Genomic DNA, 11,096 nt, shown 5'->3' with positions numbered 1-11,096 from the left:
TTGTGCTTGAGTGCCCTGCAATCGACGGTTGAGTGGCCAGGTACTCCCGAATGATAGGCACAAATAGCATGTGGATTGTACCCAGCAGGTATGCCATGAAGGTAAGTTGGAGGGGGAATCACGCCTATTTTGTTGGCAACCTTCAATTGCTCATACAATTGGTTCAAAGGCCTGCCTAGGTTGGCGAAGGTTCGGGTACGGCTTTGATTGTAGGTTTCAGTGGGTCGGGGATAGTTGTAGGTGGGTCTATTTGGTGGGGGAAATCTTTGGTGGTAAGGAGGTCGAGGACGAGTTTGTTGAAAGTTTGGTTGAGGTATTTGGGAAGGGGTTGTAGGCGGGTTGGCATAATTTGGGCGAGGTCGAGGATGGGTGATATTGGTGTGGTAAACAGGATGAGGATTTGAGTAGTAGGGGTAAGGGTTTGAGTAGGTAGGGTATTGTCGAGGTCTGGGTCTTGGGACAGGGTTTTGACTCCAGGTAAAGGCAGTTTCCCCCTCTTTCTTTTTAAATTGCGGGTTCTTCTCACTAGTCCCCTGACCTTGCAAAGCATCCAACTGGGATTTGAGGGCAGAGACATTAACAATCTTCCCAGCTTTCACGAAGTCATCGTACTCCTCAAGTTTATTGACAATAGCAGCGAACGAGCATCCAGTCATGCGAAAAATTTCTTCGAAATATGGAGGATCATGTGCCTTAATGAAAGTGCGTATGATTTCGTCCTCAGTCATCGGTGGCTCGACTTTGGCAGCTATTTTCCTCCATCTCTTGGCATAAGTCTTGTGATCCTCGGAGGGTTTTCTTTTTGTTCCTTCCAACGTGTTTCGTGTTGGAGCCAGCTCGCAGTTATACTCGTATTGCTTTACAAAAGCATTGGACAGGTCCAACCAGGTCTTTGCTTCTTCAGGTTTCAGCTTGGAATACCAGTCGAGTGCATCCCCCTCCAGGCTTTCTGGAAATAGCCTCAAAGGCAGATTTTCATCATCTGTTGGCCTACCCAACTTGTTGGCGAACAGTCGGAGGTGTGTCTTGGGATTGCCCGTCCCATCATACTTGTTAAACTTCGGAGTTTTGAACCCCTCAGGCAATTGCACATTCGGGAAAAGGCAAAGCTCATCGTAATCCAGGACTCCTTGCTTGTTCACCCCCTGACTCTTCCTCATAAACTCATCAAAACGATCAAGGTGTTTGAGCAGCTTTATATCAACGGGAGCAGAAGATTCCCCCATTTCTGCCTTGGTTTGAACAATATGGTCTGGTAGGAATGGCTCAGCAACAGGGTGATAAAAGGTATGTGGCTCAGGTGGTACATTTGAAGTGATTTGGGGTGGTGGACCTCGCGTGTGAGTAAGAAAAAATGAAGGATGAGGAGGGTAAGTGTATGGCAAATTTGTGGTGGGATAGGTGAAAATTTCTTCGGGTGCAATAGGGAATGATGGAGTAACAGTGGCATGGGCCGAAGGTAGGACAAACGGCTCTTGCTCAGGCTGTCTGGCGGGTACAGGTTCGGGTTGAACTCCGCTGCTAATTAGCTCATCATTCAACTTCCTTTGGGCGGCCATCTCAGACGCCATCTCTCCAAACTTGGTAAGCATCTCAGTCAACTGAATCCCCAAACTTGCAGTCTCGGGTTGAGCGGTAGTAGCAGACCTATCTGACTGTTCCGGTTGTGAACTCATGTTTACACGACTCCTCTGGGCTTGACTACGGGATCGCGTTATGATGGGGCTTCGACGAGAAGCTATATTTAAATATTACCTGAGAATTTTGAAAGGAATTGTCTTTAGATTCAACTCTCGCTCAATTATTCCAAAGAAAATAAAGAAAAGGAAAAGAAAAAGGCAAGAGTTAGTAGATATCCAGAAAATTCGGATGCATGTCCTATGGGGGAACCCTTTTTGTGCCAAGGGTAGGCCTAGCATGAAAATGCAATCCGCTAGAATAGGCACTATACAATACCTGATGGATCCAATCAGCTCATGGAGTGAAAAATAATTTTGAAAGAATTTGGTCAATTGGGGTGACGAGAGATATTTATCAAAATGAGGTCAACGTCCGAATGGATGGATCACTTTTGATCGGTACAAGATTTTGCAAAAACGCACGGGTTTGACCTTGACGAACTTCCTATCGAAGAGATTGGAATTCGTTGATAAAATTTCTCAGTGAATTACGGGTCAAAACCCTAATTGATCAAGTGATTGGATGCAATGGACGGTTTTCTTCAAAATTGACTAGATTTCCCAATTTGGAATTTGACAATGAAACCCTAATAGGGCAAATGGGTTGAATGAAATTGACAATTTATTTAAAATCGACCGAATTACCCTAAAAAGGGAAACAGGTCAAATGAATTGAATGAAATTTATCCAAAAATAATCAGATCACCCTAAAAAAGGGTAAATTGATCAAATAGATTGAACGAAACTTGATTTATTCAAAATCGGCTTGGTTGCCCTAAAAATGGGTAAATTGGTCAAATGAAATTGAATTAGGGATTTATTCAAAAATCGGCCGAATGACCCTAATGAGGGTAAATTGGTCAAAAGACCCTAAAAAGGGTAATTTGGTCAATTAAATTGATAATTTATTTAAAAGCGACCGAAGGACCCTAAAAAGGGTAAATTGGTCAAAAGAATGGTTTATTTAAAATTGATTATGAATTGACAAAATGGATTGATCGAATCGGCCGGCCATTGGTGGTTTCAGAAAATCAGTCTATGAGCCTTCTAAAATCACAATTTGGCCTCAATTTATTTATCATCTCAATAGGAGGAATCATTTGTGAATTTCTTCAAATTAATGTCCTTCGCGCAAGGGATTTTTACCAATTTTTGATAAAATGGCCAAAAAGTGATTATTAGATGCTCATATTCCAAAGATCACTCTATGAAAATGATCGGATCCTACCTTACCTTGTGCACTACCCCTTTGGACGGTACAAGAAAGGTAAACGTGCAAGTCTCATTTTGGATTATATATCCGAGACATGGGGTGGTTTATTCCTAACACGGGATCCCCTAAATGGCATTCCCTTTCTAGGGTTTATGCATGATGCCATTTATTAAAGCAGCAAAATATGCAATTCGAAATGAAACGTGACCTAAGGAACCCTTTATTTGCCGGGGTAAGCCTAAAATGGTATGACATTATTAATTTATGAACAAAATATGCCACAATTTTTAAACGTGCAATAGCCCTATCTACAAGGGCAGGTCCTAAAAGGAGGTCATGCCAGACCTCTTATTTCCTAACGTTTGTGAATGCAAAAGCAAGAAACAAGGAAAGTTAGTTCAACACATAATCACATAACACGTTGGACAATTAGATGATATAAAAAGCAAGGAAAAAAATAAGGAAAAAGGGTGGGATCCCTCCCCTCGTGAAAGGTGTCCCTAATAGGGTAAGGCAGACTCTACCCTAGGTAACACTATCATGGATGCATGAGGTTGGGGTTCACTAATGCATCTAGACTCGATAAGTCATAGGTCCCCGAGCCTTCAGACTCGTGGCCAAGGGTCATCACTCCCAAGGCCCTTTGTCGGTGGCTCGAGCGATTCCCCAAACACCGCTACGCACACGTCGTGTTACGGCTGCATGTTTGAGTGAATCTATAAAAATCCTCAACCTTCGACTAAAAACTAAAGGCTATTAACCCAAAGTTTAAAGCGGAAGATCGAGTGACCCATTGGATCGTGCTACGCACACGTCGTGCCACGATCACACGTCCAAGTGGGTCTCCTAATCCTACTAGGGTGGAGTGGCGTGACAAGCCACTAAAGAGAAAATAAAGAGGGATGAATAATAAAGCGTATGCGCGTATGATAGTGCACGTTTTGGAGGGGAGGGATCGAGAATCAATGCGAGGCTCTAGGGTATATCCCCACCCAAATGCAAATGCAAAGCGCGAGATAAAGCAAGTACAATCATACATCCAATCATCCAATCATACATACGTGAGTGAGGGAGTAGTTTGATATGCGCGTACGTGGCAAAAAGTCCTAGAAAGGGAAAATGCAATCCTAATATCCAAATGCTATACATAAAAAGGGTAGAAAAAAGGAAAAGAATGGCTAAATCAAATGCTTGGACCCACTTAGGAAGTCCCCAGTGGAGTCGCCAACTGTCGCGCCCCACTTTTCGAATGAATTGAGTATGGTGTGTGGTGTGTAATGTATGGACGTGTGCAAAGTGAAAAGTAAAAGGCCATGGGACTTAGAATGCGACGATTTGGCCAAGTGAAGTTCAAAAGGGTTTTTTGTATCAAAAAATGGAGTCGCCACTTGGTATAGAGTTAGGGTGTACCAAGTCACCCAAAAATGATTTTGTTTTTGAATAAAAAAAAAGTAAATAAACCCTTTTTGAAAACTTTTGGGTCTGCGTAACCAAAAGAGGGATCGGGGGTCACATTTGACGAAGGGGAAGGCAAGGATAAAAAATCCAAGGCACCCCTTCGACCTAGCCAAGGCTAGTTGCGTGACTTAAACCAATTTTCCTAATTTTTCTACCCAAGGTATGTATCGCATATTGGATATGTCTATATGAATGCAAAACCCTAGACCTAGGGGGATTGGGGGGAAATTTCTCTTCAAAGGTTGAGTGGTGCCAATCACATTAATTGTGAAGCCCAATAATGATCCTTTTGGAGAGGTCACACCTAAACCTAAATGACGTGAAAAATGAGTGGAATGCATGCCATGTGAAAGTGTGAGTTTGTGTGAAGTGAGAAAAATGATAAAAGTAATAAGATAAGAGTGAAGGTGTGCAAATGAATGAAAATAGTAAATATATAAGTAAAATAGGTGCAATGTGTGAAGTGAAAAGTAAAGAAAGTGAATAAGTGTGTGAATATGACATGTGGATTTAAAATATATAATTAGTGAGAGAAATAGTGAGAAAATGATATGAAAATGCATGAACTTAGAGGAATGCATCAGGTCGGGTACGGGAATGACCTCTATTTTTTGTGATTTTAATTTTCCCTTTGATTAGAAGGAAAAACTAGCGTGCTAAGGCTATTTTGAAGCCACACTCGCTCGTTTCCCTTACCCAAGGGGGGTTTCTCAGGCAAATGGACCCTATAACTAGTATGAAATGCAAAAATCCTAAAATGGAGGGAAAAGGGGTTCGAGGGGCATGCAAAATGATAAAATTAAAAAAAATGCATGACATGTAATGAACATGCAAACATGTACTAACGAGGGGAAGTCCCTAAGGGTCTAGCGTTGGACTAGCCCATTCTATGAATTCCGACTAGCGTTGGACTAGTGGAAACGTACATTCATCCATCACATTCATTTATAAATATAGAAAGCAAGTAGACATGCAAAATCACTTATAACACGTAGCACATAACACTTAGCATGCTCGACTAGATGCAATAGCTTAATAAAGCAAATTAAACACATAGCAAACCAAATAATACCCCAAAAGCAAATGAAACTATTACATGGGCTAACTAAAACAAATGGGGGAAGGGGGAAAAATGGACAAAGTGCTCTCCAATGCCCTATCTATTACAAGCCAAGAGGTGTACACATACCCCATAAATGAAAATAAAAGAAAGATTTAAAAATGAAATAAAAGTAAATAAATGAAAGGCATTAATAAACATTTAAGAAAACCAAGTAGGCATGCAATTTTCATTTAGCAAGTTGGATCACATAGGGAGATACAAAAAAAGATAAAAGAAAGTATACCGTCCCCTTTTGTGGTGCTAATAAGTTGGAAAAGGTTCTAAATTGGAGCTACAACCACTAAACAAAGGATTAATGCACCAATTTAATAGTAAATCAAACAACACAAATTCTTCAAAAACAAAAATTAAAGAATCACTAATAACTATGAAATTGAACCATTAGATCCCTTTAGATAATCAAACAAGTCCATATTCATCAAATGAAATTCCAAGTTAAAAGGGAAAGGAAACTCGAAGGACCCAATTGATTAGTTTTCTCAAATTTGTGGGTCATAATTGCGTAAGGTGACACTTGAGGGGGTTAAGAGGCAATTTTGAAGAACTATTTCATGCATGCTACGTAAAAAACTGAAATCTTCTTCACTTATGCAAATTTCTGCCGCAAGTTTGGACAGCTTCAAATCACATACCAGAAAAAACACAAAAAAAACCATTTGTTTGCCAATCCAAACTCAACTCAGCTTTAAACTAGACAGCAACCACATCTTTATCATCATCCAAACAGGCAGAAAACTAAAAAAACTCCTGCAAAAATTCTGGAAAGAAAATGTAGACACTAAAAAAACTAAACTGCTGCAACCTTTCTTAGTTTCACCTTCCAAGACCAGATTTATATTCAAACATATGCCTTAACAAAAGTTTTCTTGATCCAAACTTTGATATCCCAACAAGCAAAGACGAAGGTGGAAATCATTCAAACATTGAAGAGTGAACATGCAAACATTGAAGAATGAAAACTGCTATAGCCGAAAGTGAAATCTGCTGCATTTTTACTTGCAAACTGACTCAAATTTTCTGGTTCAAATACATAACTTTGACCAAGATTAAGCAACAAACAACCTTGGCTTGAGCAACCATGATCCAAGCAAGCAAACAACCCAGAAAAACATCATATTCAGGTATGAAATAACATGCAAACAACAATAAAAGGTTTCAGCTTCAGCCATGTTTCCGGCCAAACAACTTTGCAGCAATTTTCTTATAAACTCAGATTCTTATCACAACCTTGATTAGATGTGATTAAGCTCAACGTCACAACTTTAGACCAAGCCCACAACTAAACCCACCATCATAATCCAAACAAACAAAAAACCCAAGAAGATATCATGTAAATGCCATGAAGAAAATTTCTGCTATAACCATTTCGCAGCTTCAGGAAAAATCTTTCCTTCCACAACCATTCTCATGCAATTTCTTCTTGCACTTAGACATATTCATGCAAACAACCAATAAAAGGCTTGATTGAACTATCATCTAGACAAGATACCAGCTTGGAACCGAAATGAAAGAATAAACAACAAAAAAAACTAAAACCGTAAGACATGAAGATTCGGCCAGCTATGTACATTTTCCAGCAATGTTTTTTGCCATTCTTGTGGTCATTCTAATGCAACTTTTCCATCCAAACAAAAACTAGAATCTTAAACAAACATCATGACTTTGATCTTAACAATAAAATTACCAAATTCAACATCCTAATAAGCCAAAACATAAACAGAAAAACACACCAGTGCTTAGAGAAAAGTCCAGCCAGCATTCGGCAATTGGAGTTGTTCATTATTTCATTTTTTTTTGCTTAACCAGACCAATGAACTTCCTTAGCTTGAACATCTAATTTTAATTAGTCAAACATCTAACCAAGTGAAAATCGACCACTTTCCAGCAAATTCATGCTAAAATACCCATGCAATTTCCAAAACAGCTCCATCGGCAAACTGAAAAATTGATTAAGCAGTCCAGCAACTTCTAGTAGAAATTTCCAGCCATGCAATCAAAATCTTAGCCATAAGGTTCACATGCAACACCAAATAACAAGTTATCTATCAAATTGGATCCTCAATTAAGCTCAGATTATCACATGGAATCAGAATTAAAATTACATGTCCCAAATTAGTTCATCGGCAGAGACATTTAGCCAAAACAGAATTTCTGCATGCTTCATAACATCATCCGAATGCACAATTTAACATGCATGGTCTTAATCATCACAATTTCATTCGGCTAAGTACACTTAGGTGCTCAAATTGTCCTAGAAAAACAGAAATACAGCTACATTCTCTCATCAGTTTCTCGGCAGCAACACTTAGCCAAAACAGAAATTTCCTAATGGCTTGATTTCTATCCACCGACTGTACAAGCCTCACATGCAACTCGCATATAGTTTCCTCCACTAGTAATCAACCTAAAAAAGTCCAGAAATTACCTCACAGCAAGCTAAGCTCTCGCACAGAAAGTCTGAAAATTTTCTCCCTCTCGGCTCTCTTCTTCCGCGGGGTTTGCTGGCTCTGGTTTGATGAGTTGCGGCTGGAAATGGTGAAATGCAGCTTGGTTGAGGTTGCAGCTGGTGGTTGTTGGTCTGAGGTTGACGGAGAAGGTGATGGTTCCCTGGTCTCTTCCCTCAGCTTACGGCAGAACAGAGACAGCAAAAGAAATTGCAGTTCGGCCTCTCCCTCTCTCTCGGTCGATACTCCAAGGAAGCTACTCACTCACGGCTCACGGTTGGAATAGGTACAACACAGCAGGTCTCACCTTTTTTTCCCTCAGCTCACGAACAGAAAAGAATGAAGCAAAGAGTTCGGCTCTCTTTCAGTCGTTAATTACAATGACACTGCTTTCTCCCTAGCTCACGGCAGCAAATGGAAATGGATGTGTGTCCTCTCGAGATTTTTCAGTGTTGTGGTAATTAGTAGTTGATATAGTAGTGTGCATTAGTGGATGTGAGTCGGCTTAGAGCTGGAAAGTGCTGGAATGTGAAGTGTACTTGGAACCGGCAGAAATAGGATTGATTTTTTTATTTTTTCCTTGATTTTTCTTTTTTTTCCTTTTTGAAATTAATTGAATAAAACTAATAATAAAAATAGATAACAAACAACAAAAACAACAAAAAAAAGTAATTTAATTAACATTGGGTAGAAACTAAATAAACTAGAATCAACAAAACACAATTTTCCATTTTTCATCAATTTTCATCATTTTCCCTTTTTTTTTCTTTTTCTCAACTTAATAATTTAACAAAAATAATAGTAAAACTAAATAAAAACAAAAATTTTAATTACAAACACATCAAAATAAACAAACTAAAAATAACAAAATTACCATTTTCGATCTTTTCTTTCATTTTTCATCATTTTTCACTTTTTCATTTTTTTTTTCACTTTCAAGAAAGCTTTGAATTTAGATTACAAACGACTAAATCATTTTTTTTTCGAAAGCTTTTTCTTTTCTCTTTTTTTCCGTTTTTTTTTCAACAAATTCTATGATAAAACTTAAAAAATAAAAATAAAACTAAAAACTAAAAACTAAAAAAAATCGAATAAAACTAACATGACAAATAAAAAAACTAAAAATAAACAGTAAATGAAATTACACCAAAAATTTGGTGTCTACAATGTAGATGTTGGATTGGAATGGATGGGTGCTTCTTAAAGGGCCCTTACGGTGGACAGCTTTTGACAGCCGTCGGCATGGATGCGAATAATAAAATGTATCCTTTGGCAATAGCAGTGGTAGGAGTGGAAAATTATGATAACTGGAGTTGGTTTTTGGGATTACTTGTCCAGGACTTGAGAATTTCAAATTCAAAGAATTGGTGCATAATGACTGATAAACAAAAGGTAAATGAAAACTGAAATTAGCATCCTAGACTTACTAATTAGCTATTAAACCTTGTTGTCATATTGTAACTAACTATCTGCTTTTGACTTGGATTGGTATAGGGATTGGTCCAAGCAGTTAGAGACAAACTCCCGGAGGCTGAACATAGGTGTTGTGCTCAACATTTGTACTCCAACTTCAAACTCAGTCATAGGGGCTTGGCACTAAAAGATAGGTTGTGGAGATGTGCAAGGGCATCATATGTGAACCAGTTCAAACGTGAAATGGAGTTGCTTAGGCAACAATCTGAACTTGCACATCAATGGCTGGCTGACAAAGACCCTAAAACATGGTCAAGATCTCATTTTAGGGTTGGTTTGGACTGTGACATTCTGGTTAACAACATGTGTGAGTCCTTCAATGCTGTGCTATTAAAAGCTAGATCACTGCCCATAATAGGCATGTTGCAGACCATTTACCTGTATTTATTGAGGAGAATGGAGATAAATAGGGAGGCAATGGCTAAACATGAAGGTTAAGTACCTTGTTGTCATCTTTGTTGATGTGTTAATGCAATGATTGTTAGCTGCCCTTATTTATAACTACAATTGAAATTAACAAAATATATTTTGCTGCTGTAGGTCTCCTTTGTCCGAGAATTTTTGAGATACTTGAGAAAGCAAAAAAGGATCAATGCATGTGTATTGCCTCTTATGCGGGGACAAACAGGTACCAAGTATCTTGTCCCTTTGGTGAGCAATTTGTTGTTGATATGGCTGGCAAAACTTGTAGCTGTCGCAAGTGGCAACTGAGAGGAATTCCTTGTGGTCATGCTGTTGCATGCATTAATAGAAGGCATGAGCAACCTGAGCAACATGTATCTCACACATATTTGAAGACTACTTATGTGGCAAGTTATGATCCCGTACTAAATCCTATCAATGGCCCAAATTTGTGGGAGCACATTAATTTACAACCAATGAAGCCTCCAAACTTTGGAAGATCACCTGGTAGACCCAAGAAAATGAGAAAAAAGGGTCCAGGTGAAGAGGCAAGAACTTCTAAATCATGTGTCAATCCAAATAAACCTCACAAAGTGAGCAAGGTTGGCACTAAGATGAGCTGCAGTTTGTGCAAGAAGTATGGCCACAATAAGAGAAGCTGCCCAACTAATAAGAAATCTGCCAATGAAACAGGTGCTGCCTAGCTACCTGTTACTACACAAGATGGGATGCCTAGTACGGCACATGGTGCTACAGGAGATAAACTCCAATCTGGCTTCCCTTCTAACAACAATTCAACTGCTCAACAGCCATCTAAGAGTGGGTTAACTGCTGATGTAGGTATACTGAATACCCAGGAGAGCATATCAAGTATGCCCCAATATGAGCCATCCAATCAACCAACTGGTGCTGAAGGACAACCACCTATCAAAAAAGCCAGAAAATGCTCATTTTGTCGTAAATATGGCCACAATAAAAACAATTGCAAATATCGACAGTGGACATTTAGAAACTCGCTTGATATGACAGGAGAACTTGGCTTGAAAGGGGCTACTCACACAGGTGCTGAGCCCTCTAACCCATATACAGAAGGTGCCAATATTGGTGTGACTGCGAAGGAGGCTACTGGTAGTACACATGTAAGTCAAGTGGCCGAATACAATCTTAAATTTACTGCTACTTTGACCAATCACTTTCTTATTCATTTGTTATTGTTTAATGAATGCAGTTGAACTCCAATGCTGCAGGTATAGTTTATTCCCACAGTCCCGGAGTAACAATGAAAGCTCCAGAATCATACCTAG

At 39.1% G+C, this 11,096-nt stretch overlaps 1 protein-coding gene across 1 annotated transcript; it reads left to right on the top strand.

Annotated features, from left to right (window-relative positions):
- Positions 1–9,102: 9,102 nt before the first annotated feature.
- On the top strand, positions 9,103–10,496 carry LOC113757192. Its single transcript, XM_027300595.1, has 3 exons — positions 9,103–9,309; positions 9,412–9,823; positions 9,931–10,496. Exons 1-3 carry the CDS (start codon positions 9,103–9,105, stop codon positions 10,494–10,496), a joined length of 1,185 nt encoding a protein of 394 aa, XP_027156396.1.
- The last annotated feature ends 600 nt before the right edge of the window (positions 10,497–11,096 follow it).

Source organism: Coffea eugenioides, unplaced genomic scaffold (assembly GCF_003713205.1).
Source record: "Coffea eugenioides isolate CCC68of unplaced genomic scaffold, Ceug_1.0 ScVebR1_2827;HRSCAF=3928, whole genome shotgun sequence".
Taxonomy (NCBI): domain Eukaryota; kingdom Viridiplantae; phylum Streptophyta; class Magnoliopsida; order Gentianales; family Rubiaceae; genus Coffea; species Coffea eugenioides.
This window is presented reverse-complemented; position numbering and strand designations above follow the sequence as displayed.

Excerpts from the sequence above, each read along its gene's own strand:
- LOC113757192 (XM_027300595.1), top strand. The coding sequence starts at position 9,103 with ATGGATGGGTGCTTCTTAAAGGGCCCTTACGGTGGACAGCTTTTGACA. Across the intron at positions 9,310-9,411 it reads TAATGACTGATAAACAAAAG|GGATTGGTCCAAGCAGTTAG; the intron begins GTAAATGAAAAC and ends GGATTGGTATAG. Across the intron at positions 9,824-9,930 it reads GGCAATGGCTAAACATGAAG|GTCTCCTTTGTCCGAGAATT; the intron begins GTTAAGTACCTT and ends TTGCTGCTGTAG.